Source organism: Leptodactylus fuscus, chromosome 7 (genome assembly GCF_031893055.1).
Source record: "Leptodactylus fuscus isolate aLepFus1 chromosome 7, aLepFus1.hap2, whole genome shotgun sequence".
Taxonomy (NCBI): Eukaryota; Metazoa; Chordata; class Amphibia; order Anura; family Leptodactylidae; genus Leptodactylus; species Leptodactylus fuscus.
This window is the reverse complement of record NC_134271.1, coordinates 79,004,868-79,024,286: the sequence shown is the minus strand read 5'-3', so window position 1 is coordinate 79,024,286 and position 19,419 is coordinate 79,004,868. Positions and strand designations below refer to the sequence as shown.

Below are 19,419 nucleotides of genomic sequence, written 5' to 3'. Positions count from 1 at the left end.
GCTGCAAAGAAATTCCTGTGTGTTATGGGCTGTTGACAGTGTACCAGACATCATGATAAGATGGCCTCTATACTGTGCTCAGGTGTAGGCCTGAACATGTAGACACAGAGATTATACAGGGTTTCCCATGAGAGCATGGGAGGACTTGGCACAACCACAGGAACTACATCACAGAATCACATGACAAGAAGTCACAGGAAATGACATCGGATAAGCCACACGGCAAGAAGCTACAACACTTCCTGGAGGTAGTGCCCTGGAGCTGATGTCACAGGAGGCAGATACCTCGACCAACCAATCAGAGCTTGCTGTTTGTCTACTTCCTGTATGTGGCTATAAAAACCTTGATGCATAATAAAGCTCTCTCTTTGTGTGCACTGCTCAGACTAAGAAAGAGATTCTTATACCAAACATTTCGTGTGGTATGAAATTTCATTGAGAGCACGTAGTCTTTGAATTTGGCCAGCAATAGTCACTCACAAGTTAGCTGCTGAACAGGTGACCAAAAAAGGTCCTGTTTCTGACACCTCTACAGTCTATGGACAAGTATTATCAGGAGGAGAGGGGGCGTCCTCCCTGCTCTCACAGTACAGCGCTATAGGCGCTGCTGTGAGGAAGGGTGTTTCTGACAGATCGTCAGGAACGCCCTTCTGATGGTGAAGAGCTACAGTACCGGCATCAATAACGCTGCACTGGGGGCACAGATCATGAAAGCCGATACAGCACACTGTCCGCTTTCTAGCGGTATATAAAACTGCATGTGCCCCCGATGGTGAAAGGTCCTCTTTAAAAATAAATAAATAAAAATGAATTTTCTCCTGCAATCAGCAAGTCATTTATACCACATGGTGAGATTATATATGCAAAAAAGGAACCGCTTGAGGCCGGGGCTCCACAGGCCGGAAATGCCACGATTTGCCCGCTGTAGAAAGTTATTCAGTAACTGCAAAGTGAATGGGATTCATGCGAATCTCCTGCCCACTTTGTGTTTAAAACCACAGCAAGGATACGCTACGATTTCCAAAACCGGCTCGGTTTGGGAAATCACAGCATGTCAATTATATCTATGGAAACACCGGTGGCTTTCCCGTAGGTACAATTGTAACAGAAAGTCTACAGAGTAAATCTCTGTCAACTTTCTGTTCAAAGAACTGCGGGTAGAACTGCGATGTGTTCCTGCCGCGGTTTTCCCCGCACTGCTTTAGCGCTGCGTATCGTCCCATGGGGCCTTAGCCTTAAGGGTATTGGCGCATTGAAGGAGGAGCAAAAGGTTTGTAACTAGAGATGAGCGAGTACTATTTGAAACTTCAGTTTCGAATAGCATGCACCCATAGGAATGAATGCACGTAGCTGGCACGCAGAGGTTAAGTGGTCGGCCGCCGGCAAAGTCTGCGTACCGGACGCTTCCATTCATTCCTATGGGTGCGTGCTATTCGAAACGGCCGTTTCTAATAGCACTCGCTCATCTCTATTTGTAACCATGGCAATTAACCTGTTCCCCCACAAGTCTAGTGATCCAAATGTCACACTAGGTCTAGTGGTGCAATGGCAGCAATTATGTGCAAAATGGCTGTTGAAGTCTAACAAAATATATCCACGCCTATAGAGTTATTATGGAGGTGCTAATATGGGGACTAACACTACGAGCCTCATTTTGAAATGTTTTAAGGACATTACATCCCAGTAGGATCAGCCTGTAGTGTGTTTTTCCACTTTAATTTTAGGGGTGACTCCAAATCCAGGCCTCCATTGGTTAATAAATTTGATTTCCATTGATGATTTTTGTGTGATTTTGTTGTCATCACATTCAACTTTGTACAGAACAAAGTATTCAATGAAAATATTTCATTCATTCATATCCAGGATGTGTTAGCAGTGTTCCCTTTATTTTTTTGAGCAGTGTATATAAAGCACTTTATTCTTTATGTATACTTGGATTGTCACAACAACTGATTGGACAAAGTGTATATGTGCTCACTACAATGAGCTAGAGGGTTGTAGTGTATGTTTACGTACACTCATAGACAAAGAAACGACCCACCCCTGATAGAAATATTGGATTGGGCAAAACTCTTCATCCCATTAATGTAAATGATTACAGGTGTGGTCGGATTAGATGCTGACCCTTGCCACATTTAGGGCATAAAAGTACTTCCAGCCTGCTTTATAAAAAGGCTCCTACAGGCTATTTGTGGGTACCCCTTGGTCAGAGATCGTTGACTACTAAGCATGCCTTTACAATGCACTCAAAGACATTTCATCCATGCGATATACTTTGAGATGGGGCACATCATTAGACTGAGAGAAATAGGATGGTTGTTTGACAAATTCCCTGCCATCTAGGCCATTCTAACCTAGCTATTATGAAGTGTGGGCAGCAGTGGTTATGTGAGGGCACGCACACGACAAAGAGGCTACAGGAAGTCAGGCAGACCACCAGTAGAGAGGATCATTTAATCCCCAGGCAAGCACAGTTTCCTTGTCCACCATCCAGACACAGGCAGCACCTTCATTACATATCCGTTTCCAACTGAGCCATTTCTTGGCACTTAGAAGAAGAAAATTGAGTTATGGCAGCCATTACATGTCCTACCATTGCCAGCCACTGGCGCCTTTGTTTGCAGTAGTGTTGTGAACAAGAAACCTGAATTAAGGATTGGAACCATATTGTCTGTAGCAATAGATTCAGGTTCTGTTTGGGAGCAGATAATCAATTTTGCCTTTGCGATGGAGGGACATACTGCCACAACTGCTAGTGTAATGAACAAGGGAGCCATCGCATTCAACGGTCAGCTCTAGTAGCAATATGAAGAGCAGTAACAGTTCAGCGATCTGTGACGGACATCCTTTGACAACACGTTGCCTCTCATGGTAGAGCTTCCTATTGGTATTTTTCAGCAGGGTAATGCTTCATAGCATTCATTTTCCAGATTTATCACCAACCAAGCTGGGACACCATTTTTTTTTAGCATAGTCTCCTCAGACTCCTGAGTACAATATAAGTAGGGATGAGGGAAAAATAACAAAACATTTGTACTCACCTTGTGGCATCCAATGATCCCCACTTCCTCCTCAGGCCTCTAGTTGAGACGTAGTCTTGGCCTCCATTAATACTCTGGAATCTCCACAGATAAATAAGTCCAGCAAAAACTGACAATTGTATTTCATATTTATAAAATAAAAAAAATTACAGGAAACAGTGAGTAAAGCACCAAAGTTTTAACTGTATGAAGAGATCTGAATTACAAGATCTGAACGTTGAGGCCATTTTCCTTTGTTCAGGTGTATATGGGACATATTGGAGAGGCAGTGGTAGTCTACCATTTGTAGGTCTGACTTCATCAACTTGGTTGTCTTATTTAAATCACTTCCATCGATATGTGACATTTTTGTATAGTATATATTTTTGGCCTCTTTTTTATTATGTATATAATAGCAAAGTAGACTGAGCTAATCAAATATATATATATATATATATATATATATATATACACACACATACACACGAAAGTATACCATAGAACAGGGATACTCAACCACAGCCGCCAGCTGTCCAGACCCGTCTCCCGCCACTTTGATTAGGACAGGGGTTTCATAAATAGTGCATCCAAACAATTACCACATAGCTAGCAATTTGCAAAAAAAATAGTCAGGGACAAGGATCACAATGAAATGTAAGTTTGTCCACTTCACTGGTTTATATGTGTTATGCTCTATGTTATATGACTTTCATGTAGGAGTAGACGGTCTTACAATTATCGCACTATACACAAAGTACCTCTTCTATGACAGAGATGAGCAAATTTATTTTTTTAAAAATTGATTTCGCCAGCTTTGCCAAATTATCTAATATGACTCGAATTAATCTGTGGTGAATCACGTTTAAAATAAACAATAGCTATTTACTGGCTGCAGCCAGCCTGTATTGTGGATTGGCCAGGTACTGGGGACTACTAGCAGCCTGGGGTCACTGGTCAGACACTGGGTTGTAGAAGATGCTTATCGGCACCGCTCGATCTTGCCGCAGGGAACATGTAGCATGGTGGAACCCCATGGATGCGGTGGTCATATTTGACTGTGGTATCCAAGGGGTTAAAACACACAATTGGATACAGTTACAGCTAACACCCGCTCACGATGCCATAGGGTTAAACAGCTGTGACATCACAGGACTAGCTGCTGATTGGCTTTACCTTGACATTGTGGGTGATCCTGCTTTCCCAGAATTCCCTGTCCTATGTTCTAATGTGCAGCAGCCATTTTATGAAAAAATGCAATTCATGACCACGAAGGGGGAGGAAATCCATAGTCAATGTAAAATGGAATACTTCCTGAAATTTGGATCGAATTCCACTCAGTCAACTTTGATTCACTTATCTCTAATTATAATCATTATTATTATTAAAAAAAAAAAAAATCTGTATGCCGTCTGAAAACTGTTGCCTACCCCTGCTCTAGCTGAAAGAAGGCTTAGCCATTATCATAGACAGGTGTTCATTACTGGAAGCCTAAATGATGTTTTATTTATTAAGCAAGCACAAAAAGGGCCTGGGTGCCTACTTAAAAAATTGGGCAGATAAACACAAAGAAGAGTCAATTTGTAGCAATAGTAAAGGAGCAAATTTTATTGTGATTCTTAAAACATTATTAAAACCATTTAAAAGTACCCGTCTGATGGTAACAGCTTATATCTACATTTTATTGCATCATGTGATGCCTCTACACAGAACAAATATGTTAGTATGCTCCCTTCACTTCAAAAATAAACCACAGTATGTATTGAAATGGGACATGCACTTAAAGTGCAAACAGAATGTCAGAAAGCTGATCATAAGATCACAACCAAGGCTAGAGCAAAGATTGGCGGGTTACACTGCTACTCAGTTACTAATGCTAATGAATGGAGTCATATTGTGACCTCCTAGTATGCCATGACTGTGCATTCTAGTCGCATAAGTGTAGAGAAATGTTGTAGTTGCAGCATACTACAAGTCGCAATGTGACTTCATTCACTAACATTAGGGAAGGAGACAAGGCGATCTAGAGACTTCTGGTCTCATGATGAGAGTTGTGGCCAACATCACTATGTAGCCATAGCCTGAAGCCAATATGTAATAGATATTTTATATACTCTGTGTCCTATAACTTTCAAATGCTGATGTGACTGTTCTCACACTTCTGAAATATATGAGCACACATATATAAATACATTATCTCCATGTGATGGATTTGATAGATTATACAATCAACATTGCAAGCAATGAGGATAAAAGCACAAAAGTTCATTGCGCCTTCAGAAATTGAGCCAGAGCAGGAAGAGGAAAAGGAACACATCAGAATAAACAATCCATGGAGTTCTGTAGAACAGTGTAATGGAGATTGGTTACTGGCTGTAAGGGTTACCAAAGCTCCAGCTCCTCTTCCTGATGTGTCCTACAAGGGAGTTGACGGCTGCAGCATCAGCTCCCCTCTGTTATGTTCAAGTCTCTCAGTGCATTCAATCTTCTAGTATCCTCCAGATCTTAGATATAGCTTCACCTCCCTTTCTTACTAGGGTCATCATTCAGGTCTCTCAAAAGCAAAGGATCTTTAATCCAGTATTCCTCATGGGGTTGGTTTCAGCAACAGTTCCTCTCTCCACTGGTGTCTTCAGTGTAACATCCAGACTATTCACTGGGTTGTAAAGGTGCTGCTCAAAGTGTGAAGTGCCCAGTTTCAGTGAACAGCTTACATGCAAGCAAATACAATATCCTTCTCTACCCCTCCCCCCTCCCTTTTACGTGAACGTGATGCAATGTCTTCTCTCCCAATACCCTGATATTTTCATAAGGAAGCACCAAACACTTGGGGAGACCACCACCTAACACTTTACCCTCACAGGTACCTTCATGCCTAAATAATAGTTCAAGTAAGCGTCAGAGCAGAAGAGACCAAATATTTCATGATGCAGAAGTTGGTAAATATCTGAGGTAGTTGCCAGACTTTGGGGTCAAAAGAGGTCGGCATTTTTTTTTTTTAACACCTGCACATTTATCAAGTTTGACATTCTACACTGGACTCTTTTATAAAGTATCTAGAATATAGGGGGTCCTATCTAGGAGGATTTATAAAATATACAAGATTAATAATGTGCAACTATTTATGCAAAAAAAATAAACAGTAGAAGTGTCTAACACTCCTTGCAAGATTCACTAATCAGTATGAACACCAAGAAACTGGTGGTTCATCTTCAAACATCTTTCTTACTAGTAAATCTGAGCTCAACCATGCTGCGGCGCACCTTCGCCATCATTGTGCTCAATCATGCTTCATCGCACCTGTCCTGGTATTCAGTCACGTGGTGCTCATTCACATTTCCGACGGCTGTCCTTGTAGTTTCCTTCTCCACGTGGCATTTAGTCACATTGTACTCCTTCACACATCTCCGGCTGTGTAGACACATTGTGCTCCTCTACGATCCCACCACATCTGTCCTGGTGCTCTGCCTCACCGTGCTCATCCATTGTCTGCTGCACCACTGAAATTTTAAAGAGTTACATTTATAATAACCACCACACACATTTCTTAACCATTTATTATCAAGCTTTCTGCTATATCCAGTAGTGGAACAAATCCGCTGCGACTCCAGCGATGGTGACTAAGATATTCTCCATGTGCTCCAACGATTAAGATAAATCTGCTTCAACAGCAAACAGCGAATTCACACCTTGGAGAATGAAGATGAATTTTAGGATGACATCCTCTACCGATTCCTAATTTTCTGCCTCAACCCACTGCGTCCCAGGTTGTGGCAACAGAATCCGCCGAAAAATTAACACCAGATTCCAAAATGTGTACATACCTTGATATTTATGGCAGGGGTTAGCCCTGCATAATCCTCATCCACATTCTGCTGGTCTTGGAACTCCAAAAGAAGGACTCAGCAAAAATGATAAGTCGCTTCAGTCCAGATCAGAAGATTTGTTGGCTGATGTTGGTTGAGGAACATAAGTAAATATGACCCAAGACATTCATGTAAAAAAAAAAAAAAAAAAAAAAAGTTGGATAATTACTGTATTGATCTCTATGAAGGAGATTCTAAGCTGAGAATTTACTTGGCCCTGTTCTACGACCACAGAACTGGATACACATTGTCCCAAAACTGATTGTCAACACAGTATTACACCGCCGAATTTGTCACTAGGTTTATGCTGGCCATGTAGCCTACTGGATTTCTTGCAGTATTTTCCATAAAATCACATGTCAAGCATGTAATGGCCAGAGCGTAGTTTTATGGAAGCTACTAGTAGTCTATAAAACTACAGGACGTCCTATACAACTGCAGCTGTATTATAGCTGCAAATTGTGCCCTGACATCAGAATCACTTATGTAGAAAAAAAAAAAAAACAAATAGGATGTCAAAGAACAGATTTAGAAAAGTATACGATATTAACTCATTGCCGACCCTAGCAAATCCCTCCAGTGATGATTGCAGAAAGAGCGACCAATATACGACCGGTGACAGCAGTGAACGCCAACTCTGAGCTTTAACGTTCTTTGACACACAGTTCTTCATCCTCACTCAACACCAGGTTAACGTGTGAATGAACTGAAGAAAGAGCTTAGAATTGTATACTGTGTATCGCACTCGAAACGTGGAAAGTGAAATAAGAGAAAAAGCCAAGATCAGAAGAAATTACTTTTATTGTGCTGTATCAAAATGTGTACAGAGTATTCCACCATGAACGGGCCTGTATGAAGAGTTCTTACACGTTCTGCTCTCCGCCAGCCCTCGCTGCTGCACGCCTCATTGACTTGCAGTATGTCCATGTCATGGTGTCCTTAGAAGCCTCAGCGATTTTCTGTTCACAGCTGAAAAATATCCTTCCAAATGTCGGCTGTAGAAAACCGACCACATGGGAATATTCAGACAAAGAGTCAAAGCTGAAGTAGTCTCAGTCCAAATCTCATTTATTTCATACTGAGAACAGGGAACTAAAACACAGACTATAAAAACTAACTATGTGCACAGATCACAACTGCAGCATGCAGCTACTACAAGGGGCCATGGACATCGCATTCATCCTCACATCATTAACAGCCTGGTCGTCGTCTTACCTGTAAGGAAGAAAACTTTCAGTAAGTACAAAAAAGGCACATTATGTGGAATACATAGAAATAGCTGTTAATCAACTCATGACAAACAGGGCACACAAAGGACAACGGGTGCATCCTCTGTCCTAGGACACATTGTAAGGATGGAATACAAAAAAATGGACATCAGGTCCCACTCACCGGCTTGAGTGTGATTTAAATATACTTGGTGCGGTTCAGCGCTCGCTCAGCCAGGTGCCCACTTTTATCTGTGATCTTCTCCCAGTCTGTTTGGCCAACAATAAACCCAATGGCCCTTTTCCTGTCTGCATCTTTCTTCTCCTCCAGATCTGCCCATCTGACCTGGTGGAAGTAGGTGGTGTTAATGGTCAAGAAGTAGAGATTAGTGCTGTGAAATCCCCATTGCCTTCTCCTCTAGAGTGTGCTTTACCCTTTTCTTTCCAGGTGCTGACTCTCGAGAGTCGTAATCATCTGGTAGTTGCAGGTAATCTTCCATGCAGCCAGCCATTGACTCCCAGTCACGTTTCCTGGTTTTTAAGCCATCTAGTTTATCTGAGAAAACAAATATTCAGGATTATTCATACTACACTGAACCCCAGGAATGGTTGTAGTTATATGTACAGAGCACAGCTCAATGGGTATGCTGGGACCGTCCAAAGTTGTTACCGGACTTCTGCCTAGCTCACCATGTTACAACCTCACAAAAGAACCCAGAATCACCGCACTCATAGCACTGTGCTCTCTATGCCACAAACTATGCTATATTTAGGGGATGAAGAAAGTTCTCCAAGCTCTGCTAATGTGGATGACACATAAAATGATACAAGTAACAAACCTGGAGAAAGAAAACATCTGCTTATAGAAAGGAATGGGTTTTCTTTTCTTCTGTGCCATACCATGTAGGATAACACCTGGCACCTTCTATCATGACATACTGAGAAGCTCAGGCTTGCTCAGCACAGTACTGTGTACTAATGTAACTCACTGAGGATGAAGACATTGTCCAGCAATATATAATGCAGATCTATACAACAACTAGGCTGGATTGATTATGAGCAATAAGCAGCATTCCCTACCTCTGGAGCCTTTATCATTCACTTACACAACTACACGTTCATCTGCCCTGTGCCATAGTAGTTTCATATGAAGGGCTCTCTCTTGTTCACATTGCAACGTTAATTGACAAAAAAGACAAAAAAAAACAACCCACATGACTTAACACTTCTATTTTAGAAAGCATTCTTACTTTGTGGAGTTTTCCCCTACACCTGGCTAAAACTTTTTCACAGAAAGTTTAAATTTTATTTATAATTTTTACCAGGTCTCAAAACTAGGACCATCTATAATGGAGGCAAATATCTGCTACAAACTTAAAGGGGTATAACCAACTGGCTTGTTCAGCAGCCTGCACGATGTCTGCTCTGTTCACTTCCATGATTTTTCGGTACATTAGTCAGTAATGAGGAATTGGTTGTAAATGAATTACCACAGTATAAAGCTGATGTAGCAGAACTGGATTTGAGTCAGTTTGCAATACATACAGGAGGTACAGGACTCCCTATCTCAGCCAAATTCAATTGAACCGACTGATAAGTGGAAGCAGTGGCGTAACTAGGAATGGCGGGGCCCCGCGGCGAAATTTTGACATGGGGCCCCCCTCCCCGACACCGAAGAACTCGACCGAGCCCCTCCTACGAATTCCTGCGTGCTCTATTATGTCCCACAGTGCCCCTATACACACTATTGTCCCCCATAGTGGCCCCTGCACACAGTATTATGTCCCATAGTGGCCCCTACAGGACTAAATACTGTCACGTCACCTGCTGACCGCTATACCCGGACGATTGTGGATAAAAAGTCTGGTCATGTGCATTACAATTTAGTAACTCCATGTGCCTCATATTAATAGCAATTAACCCCATCATGTCCCTCACATTAACCCTTGTGTACCTCACATAAGAGTTAATGATGTGAGAGAGACATGGAGGTAATAAAGTATCTTCATTATTATTACCCCCATATGTCTCAATATTAGTAACTCTTATGGTGAGGCACACAGGGGTTAAATGAGAGGGACATGATTGGGTTAATTGCTATTAATATGAGGCACATGGAGTTACTAAAACAAAATTAATCACCCCAAATGCCTGATATTAATAAGCATAGTAACCCCAGTATGCCCTGTGTACTTGTGTCTTTTTTTAGTTTCACTTTCCTGGACCTTCTTCTTCCTCTCCTCTTGTGTGCAGGATGGCAGGAGCTCGGCAGGGGTAAGCCCGCCTCCTGGGCTCTCCTCAGCCCTCTCATTGGTGGGCAGAGGAATGCCAGAGAAAAAGGGGGGGGGGGGGAGAGGAGAGAAAGCGTCCTGAGAGCACAGAGTGGAGCCAGACCTGCAGCTCTTGCATCGGCTCCTGTGTATTGGCCGTTGCTGCAGCTTCGGACATATACTCTCCATATATTAATAGGGAAAGTATTCCACCAACAGAGGGCCCCTGCAAGTGCTGGGGCCCTGGGCAATAGCCAAGTTTGCGCCCCCCCCCCCCCCCCCCCAACGCCGGCCCTGCTTACCTCTCTCGGGCCGCCGATCATTATACTTATCTTATAATTAAGATAGCAGCCAAACGAAGCTGTTTTGATAAAGCAATGTATTTAGGAAAAGTCTTAAGTCCACATAAACTAGCAGTATAGATAGGATCCTTGTGATGGGACAACCCCTTTAACTGCTCTCAATGGCAATATATTTTTTCTAAAGCCTTAGGCTGCATTCACACAGTTTTTGGTCAGGAATTTGGTCAGAAATCTGACTCAAAATCCTCCTCCTAAAAACGCCTCACCATAGGACTGTATGGTGAAGTGTTTTTTGGAGGAAGAATTTGAGTCCGTTTCCTGACCAAAAAACTCCATGTGAACTCAGCCTTAGTGTCTGTTCACATGGCGGAAACAGTTTCCGCTATTTGAATTGTCCTCGCGGCTAGCCACAACGCGATGCCATGACTGATTGGGCCCGAATGCGTAGGCCCAATCAGGTGTGAGTCTTGAGCTGGACTCCACAACTGACTCAGCCACGGAATCCATGGGAAGATAGGCCATGACGCTTCTTTTTCCCACTAGCTGAAAAAGGAAAAAGAAAAAAAAAAGGCAAGCGACGCCCATTGAAATGAATGGGAGGCCTATTTGCACAATACTTGAACAATATTTAGAGACATAAAGTTTGCATAATAGTTGGATAATTTTGCAACTACACATTCTGTATCAATTCCTCACAGTCTCACCAAATTGCTCCAATGAACATTACCTAAGGCTGAAGTTGCACACTGCATATTTATTAAACGGCTAAAACAAAAACAAAAACAAAACACAACAAACACAGTCTTTGTTGCCTATAGCGATCGATCACCATACAGCATTTTTAAAGAACCGGAAACAAGAAAGGAACGCTGTGCTGTGATTGGTTGCCACAAAGGTTTTTTTTTCTTTTAGACAGTTTTATTAATCTGCCTCTGACACTAGGTTTACACCTGTGTTCAGGTTTCCATTCGGGGGATCCGCTTGGGGGACCCCCCTACCCCTCCAAACATTAACCGCTTTAAATAAAACAAACAAACATACTATAACCTTCGGAAACCAATGGACCCCATAGACTATAATGGGGGTCTGCCAGGTTTCAGCCCGATAAGGGCAGAAAATACGGAGAGAGAAGTGCTGCTTGCAGGACTTTTCTCTCTGCATTTTTAAAGTGGTATGGGGAAAGGAACCCCCAGGCAGAGACCAGGCACACACAAGTGTGAACCTAGCCTTAGTTTTTGTTGCAGTTTTGTTTCTTTTTTAGTCAGAGGGGAGTAAATGGGAAATCTAAAGGAATAATATGCTACTCCTTGCAGAATTCACTTTGGTTCTGGATTAAAATTGTCACAAAAACCCTTTTTAGACAATTAAAAACTAAACATTTTTCAAATATACAAAAAGATTATACAGTTTTACATATTATGATTAATTATCTTTGGGCTCATTCACATCTGCGCCCGTACTCCATTCTGCAGGATTCCGTTTCCTGCACAAAACAGGGGCAGGAGACTGAAACCTGCCGGCATGTTTCAAGCCCATTCATTTGAATGGGCTTGAAAAGTCTCCAGCCGTGAGCGTTTTAAGAGTCTCGTGGCGAAATCGTTTTTTTTTTTTTAAAACCGGACACAGAGTCGGACATGCAGTACTCTGTGTCTGGTTTTAAAAAAAACGGTTTCACCGCCGAGAGCATAAAACACTCACCGGCGCTCACGGCCGGACTCGGCATGACAGGTTTCCGTCTTCTGCATGCAGAAGACTGAAACCTGAAAACTGAGTTCAGGTGCTGGTGTGAACCCAACCTTAGTGGTGACGACTTGTGTTCTGAATTGGTTGCCACTGAATAAGACTATGATTGCAGGAGCTTTCTATGGTTTGGGAATTTCCTTTTTGTAGCCAGGTTAAGCCATGTAAGAGAAGATAATACGGCCAACAATAAGGAAATCATGGATGGGTTTTGGGCAAGTTCCAGACCATACAAAGTTTAAGCATAGATTCATAAGAAAATGAAAGATGCACTAAGATTGGTTACAATGGAGAACAAAAGTATTTGTTAGTTTCATAGATCTACCCCTTTAGTGTACGTCTTCAGCCTAAATGTTCGAGATATACATAGATATTGTATGAATCCCTCCCCCATATAATATACAGAGAGCATAAATGACATTACAATATGTATATGCAAGGAGGGATAATAAGAGAATATCAATTTATTATTTTGTTATTCTAGATTGGGTTTTTTTTTTTTTTTTTGGGGGGGGGGGGTGTTTGGACTTTTTTTTTTTTTTTTTTTTTATAAAATTCCTTGCCAAATCAGTTATTAAACATTAATAAGACTCCACCTAGCGAGATGCAGCCAAGAGCACAGCGGAAAAGAACGTAAAGGAAAATGCCTCACTTTTTTCCACGGCGTTTTTCACAAAAGGTCTGCAGAATTCACCTTTGTGGAAGTTCTGTGTATTATACAATTTGGAAAACACCAGCGTTTCCAAAGGTATAGTTGACATGCTGCAACTTATAAATAAAAATAAAAATTTAAATCGTAACATTTCCACTGCAGATTTTTTTTCTGCAATATGTGAATTGGAAATAGCCAGAATCCTGTTCACTTTGCAGGTAAGGATTTTATGATGCTGCATTACAACTGTGGCCAAATCACAGCATTTTTGCAAAGCGAGATCCAGGTCTAAGTCAAGTATACACCAAGATAGTGGCAAACAAAAAAAAAAACAACAAAAAACAGTACCATCTCATTTTTATAACCATGTTCATCATGCAATATAAATGACACATTATCTTCATTCTTTGGGTTCATGTAATGATGCTTCTATTTTTGCAAGATAAGCTTTAGTTTTTACTGGTAACAGTTTGAAGTATGCAAAACACTTTGTTCACCTATTCCATGATTTGGGAGCACAAATGTAAAAAATAAATAAATAAATTGTATTTAGCCATTTCATGAATGGTTCAGGACCAGACTTTTTTTTTTTTTGCATACATGATTTGTAGGTATATAACCTTTTCCTTATTCAAAACATTTTTGCCATTTTTTTTCCAGTGAAAAGTAGGGCTTTATTTTAGGATTCCATATTTTTCTATATTTTAATATCTGAGAAATTAAACCAAAAAAATGAGAAGTGTCCTTTATATATATATATATATATATATATTTTAAGTATACATACTGACAATTACTTTCACATTCAGCTGCCCCAATACATCTTTGGGGTTGTATATGGTTTTTTTTTTTTTTTGTTAATTTTCCCTGTATCTGGAGCCGATAATGCTTAACCCTATCCCAACATCTACCGTAATTTAGTACAATGGATGTCCCGTACTTAAATATGACGGCCGCTGAGCAAGAGCCATACCCACTGGGTCTCCAGTGTATTGTACAGCGGATACCTGGAAGCAATGTCCATACTGATTGTGGCATTATCCAATGCTGACTGAGGCAACATTTTCCGAGCAGTACATAGGTGCTGCCATTTTGTGGTGGAACACCAGCCCCTAGAATGAGATCTCAGGCCAGCGAGCCATTGCCATGCCAGCCGAGAGCCTATTGAAGGCTCCAAGGCTTGTCTGGCATGTACATCTATTATAGACTGCATAGAGCAGCCTGTAATAGAAGTGCCACAAATTTACAGTGCATTAGCATTGTGATTCATTGCACTGATCAGACACTCTGGGGCTCAAGACCCCTAGGTGTGGTATATAAAATTATATATATATGCAGATCAGCCCGTTCCCTAGAACACATATACAAGTAAAAAACATAATATACACACATTAGGTATCCCTGTGTCCAAAAACACCCGGTCTACAAACTTATAAAAATATTATTCCCATATGGTGAAATCCCCAGCAAGAAAAAAAATTGTAACAGCCAAAACGACAATATTTTTGCAGTTTGCCTCCTATAAAAATTTGGATGAAAAGCGATCACAGCAATAGACTTTCCCCAAATTGGCATGAATTTCTATGACTGGGTATAACAAGGAAATGGAAGCATGGAGTTTTAAGAAAAAGATGCTCCTGAGCTCCATTTTATGGAGAATACAAGTACCGTATATACTCGAGTATAAGTCGACCTGAATATAAGCAGAGGCCCCTAATTTTACCACAAAAAAAACTGAGAAAACTTATTGACTTGAGTATAAGCCATGGGGGGGAGAGGAATGCAGAAGCTACTGGAAAATTTCAAAAGTTTAAATGGCCGGAGTTTTTGGGTGCAGTAGTTGCTGGGAAAGGGGAGGGGGTGTTTTGGTTGTCTTTCTGCCCCTTCCCTGAGCTTGAGGACTGGGATTCCCCCCCCCCCCCACTTGGAATTCAGCCTGGCTGAATATTGGGTATCTGCAGTGCTCCTATTAACCCCTTCCCGACGGAACAGAAGCTCTGCAGATACCCTATATTCAGTAGACCGGGCACACTCAGACACAGGGATACCTATTGTCCTAATGTGTATGTGTTTCACAGTAATTTTCTACTTTTATATGTATTCCAGGGAAAGGAGGGATTTAGAACTATTTAAAGAAAACTGTGCTGAAAAACTCGGCTTATACTCTAGTATATACGGAATATGCTAAAAGAAGAGAAAAAAAGTAGTCAGGAAATCTTATAGTTTGAGACACAGACAGAAACGATAAAAACTGCATATAACTGGTATTATTCTTACAGAAGGCAGGAACTGGTTTGAGAGCGTTACCGTTTTAATTGCCACTAAACGCGTTGTGTCATTGATGTAAGGTTAATATGGTATTTTTTTAATTTATTTTTTACACTCAGCGCTATAGAAATTTTGTACCCTATTTTTTTTTATTAATATGGAACCAGATCATATTAAAGTATATCAAGTTACATTGACAGGATTTTATAATTCAATGCTGTATTAAAAGGTTAATAAAAACAACTGTTACGACTTTCTTTATCCAATTCTGTATGAACAGGTTTTATATACTTCACTCTTTTATAGGATTTTATAAACCTGGTTCTACAATAGATTTTTTTTTTTTTTTTTAACAAATTATCCAATCACATTTTATATTCCCGTTTTTGTTTTAATATGATTTTATCAACCCAGTTTAATAGGATTTCATATACCAGATACTTTATTAGTATTTTATTTAATTATTATGTCATTATAGGATTATTATATAAACAGGATTTTTTTTTCTCACAACTGATTCTCCTTTAGTTAATTTTATAAACCTAGCCTTTTATAAGTGGATTTTAGATAGATTAATTAAAAGAATGCAATGCACATTAATAGGAGTTAATACACACAAATATTTAATATATTAAAACACCCAGTTCTTTTATAATAGGATTTTATACTCTTGATTCTTTAATAGGCTTTTAGCCATCCAATTTCTTTATATGATTTTATACAAACAATTCAGCAGTAACATGATTTTATAAATTTTATTCTGTTTTAATATGATTGAATACACATGCTTTAGAAAGATTTTATACACCTAGTATTAAGAAAATCATTTTAATTTCAATACAATTTTATCCATCCAATACGACATTAAAATAAGTTTTGTTGGTAATATACGATTATACAGTTTGGTTTCAAATGGATTTTATGCAAATAGTTCTATATGAATAGGATATTATACAGCTAGTTCACCAGTAGAAGGATTTTATGCATGCAGCTCTATATTTATAGAATTTTATACACTTGGTTCTCTATTTATAGAATTTTATATTACCTTTATACACAAGTGGATAATTTTTTTTTTTATATAAGATTCACAACTTTAAAAGGCCAAGACCCCAGGTTACGGAAATGTGTTTTTCTTGTTGCAGAAGCATAGCAGCAAGCAAACAAAAAAACAAAACTGCGTTTTACAGTATCAGCAAAGTGAATGAGATTCTGGGTAATCCCATCCACATATTGTGGGGATAAAAAACAGCAGCAAAAAAGCTCCATTTTCAAAAACACAGCTTGTCAATTTTACCTGAAGAAGTGCTTGCGGTTTCCCTATCGATTTAATAAAAGGAACTAAATCTGCAGAAAAAAATGCAGCAAAAACGCAATGAAAAACACTGCGGAAAAAATGGATTTTTGTATTCCTGAAAATCCTTTTCTTATTGTATTGATTGATGGACACAGAACTAAAGGTATAGACAGTCACTAGGAGGCTGACACCAGAAATAGCAAAAGAGATAGGCTCTGTCTCTGGGTTATACATTCTTCACCGACACTATGCTTACCAGTTTGTAACAACAGTAGAGACAAAAAAACGAAAAACACAGAACCACCACCATGTCCTGAACCCGAAAATGAACCAAAATAGCCTGGGGCAGGAACAGTAAGAAAAAGAGGGTGGAATCTGTGTTCCCAGTGAATACAACGAGAAAAGGATTTTATGACTAATACAAAAAAAAAAAAAATAATTCTCACTTATTTCACTGGGGGACACAGCACCATGTGATGTCCTAAAGCAGTCCCAGAGGGTGGGAATTACACAGCCATACACAAAGCTGCTTACAGAACTTTATGACCCAAGCTGGCATTGGCAAAGGCTGCAGAATGGATCTGGTAGAACCTGGTGAAGGTAGAGATAGAGGCCCAAGGTGGCAGCCTTGCAGACCAGGGCGGTAGAAGCCTAATGCCATAGAGTGAGCAGTCACGTGAAGAGTGGCAGCGGCTGGTTCTTGAACACAATGAACAAAGCGTCTGAATGACAAAAGGAGTTCAGTAAGAGACAAATAGACCCAGATTGCCCAGACCACATCCAGGCAGAAAGACGTTAAGACTATTTCCTCATTGATGTGAAAGGAAGAAACCACCTTAGGAAGAAAAGATGGTGGCAAACGAAAGAGAACCCTGTCCTTCTAGAGAACAAGAAAAGGCAGCCAAGTTCAGAGACCCTGCGGATGGAAGTAATAGACACCGGGAAGGCAAAGGCTTGAAAAGGGGAGCCTGAAGCACCTCAGGGACAAGAATAAAATCCCATGGTTCCACGGGAGGATGGTAGGGAGGAGCACAGTGTGCTACTTATCCCAGGAAAGTCATCACCTGATGCCAGAGGGCCAGGGTCCTCTGAAAAAGAATTGAAAGGTCAGAGAGCTGTCCTAAGAGAAGACAGACCAAGACTGAAATGGAGAAAAGCCAATATCCTGGGAAGAGAGAAGGAGAGTGGATGAAAGTCACTCACACCACTGAACAAAGGCCTTCCAGATATAAATCATAGATCTTTGCTCAATGGGGTTTCCAGGCCTTCAGCATGGTTTGGATACTAGACTCTGAAAAACCATGACACCCAAGAACCTCGCTTCAACAGCCATATTATTAAATACAGCTGATGTAAGGTGGGGTGGAGCAGTGGTCCTTGAGACAGAAGATGGACTTGCCAGAGGAAGAGGCCAAAGAGCGTCCACCAGGGTCAATCCAGAACCCCTTCTGACTTGGAGTTTTTTGAGAACTCAAAAGAGAAGAGGAAAAGAAGGGAACAAGTACAGAAGACTGACCAGGGAATCACGAGATCATCGGCAGTGATAGCGCAAGGGTCCTGGGTCCTAGCCACATAGCAGGGAACTTGTGGTTCAGGCTCGTGGTGATCCAAAAGCAGGTCAGATTGTCCAGGAAGGCTTGGGGATGCAGGACTACCAGGCAGGTCTGGACTTGAAAGAGGGCTTCTTGGAGCGAGAGTCCAGGAAGACTGTTCTCTGGAGCAAGAGGCAGAGCCATGAAAGGAGCTAAAACGCTGAGAACAACAGCTGGCGCTTAGGGTGCCTCTGGGGTAGGAGAGAGATGAACTGTTCATCTCGAGAGAAGGTATAGCCACGGCAATCTTCTTAAAGGTGGATTTGGTGTTCCACTATCTGATCCAACAGTATGGCTGATTGCCACTGCATTGGCGGTGCCTTGGCAGAGTGGCGAGCTGCTTCCAGGGAAGCATCACACAGGTACTTAGAAGCGTTCAGAATTTGAAAGATGAGCAGATGCTTGTCCTGGATGGAAAGACCCTTGTAGAGCAGTTTGTCCAAGGAAATGTAAGCCTTGCAAAGCCAAGAAGCAGTGAAGGAAAGCCACAGGGAGGAGCCAGCCGCTACAAAGTTAGCTTTTGTGAGAAAGTCCACCACCTGGTCCGAATTATCGCTGAGGGAGGCAGAATCTGCTAAAGGCAGAATAGAGGCCCAGGAGAGCCTAGCTATTGCGGGATACACAGCGGGAATCGGTGACCTCTTGGAGACACACTGGTCAGGAAAAGGGAAGAGGATATCCAACTTCCTAGTGGAAGGTAGGGGACAGAACAGGTTAAGCCATTGCTTCTTCATGATATGGTCAAACACCCCATGGTTGGAGAAGATCAGAGGTGGGCATCGACTGTGGCGGAACGAGATGTCTTCTTGAGAAGTAGGGTCCATGTCCTCAGAGACATGTAAAGTATCTATGACTGCATGGATGAGATCTTACATAGAAGTAGATATAGATGTGCCTATCTGATAATCCGAGTTGAAGTCCGTCACTAGTGTGATGTATCCACTGAAGACTTCACTGCACTTGAAAAACAACAAAAAAATAAATAAACTATGCAAGACAAAGACCTAGGATAAGTCTTGTCTGCCTCTCACAGACACTAGACTAAAACTGGTTAGCATAGTGACTGTGGAGAGGGTATAGTCCAGAAGTGGAGCGGACATCTTTCGTTATTCCTAGTGGCCAGGTCTACACCCATGGTGCTGCATCCCCCAATGAAACAGGCAAGAAAAATGTTTTGGGGGGCTTTGTTTGTTTGTTTTTAACTGCA

General features: G+C 41.1%; 1 protein-coding gene across 1 annotated transcript in view; it reads right to left on the bottom strand.

The window, feature by feature from the left end:
- Positions 1–7,666: 7,666 nt before the first annotated feature.
- YLPM1 (YLP motif containing 1) overlaps positions 7,667–19,419 on the bottom strand; it is a 35,954-nt gene continuing 24,201 nt past the window's right edge. Inside the window, exons 19-21 of the mRNA XM_075282287.1 lie at positions 8,526–8,647; positions 8,276–8,437; positions 7,667–8,098 (exon numbers count right to left, since the gene is read on the bottom strand). Of these exons, the coding sequence (XP_075138388.1) occupies positions 8,291–8,437; positions 8,526–8,647 (269 nt within the window). The 3' untranslated portion in view covers positions 7,667–8,098; positions 8,276–8,290. The remainder of the gene's footprint in view (positions 8,099–8,275; positions 8,438–8,525; positions 8,648–19,419) is intronic.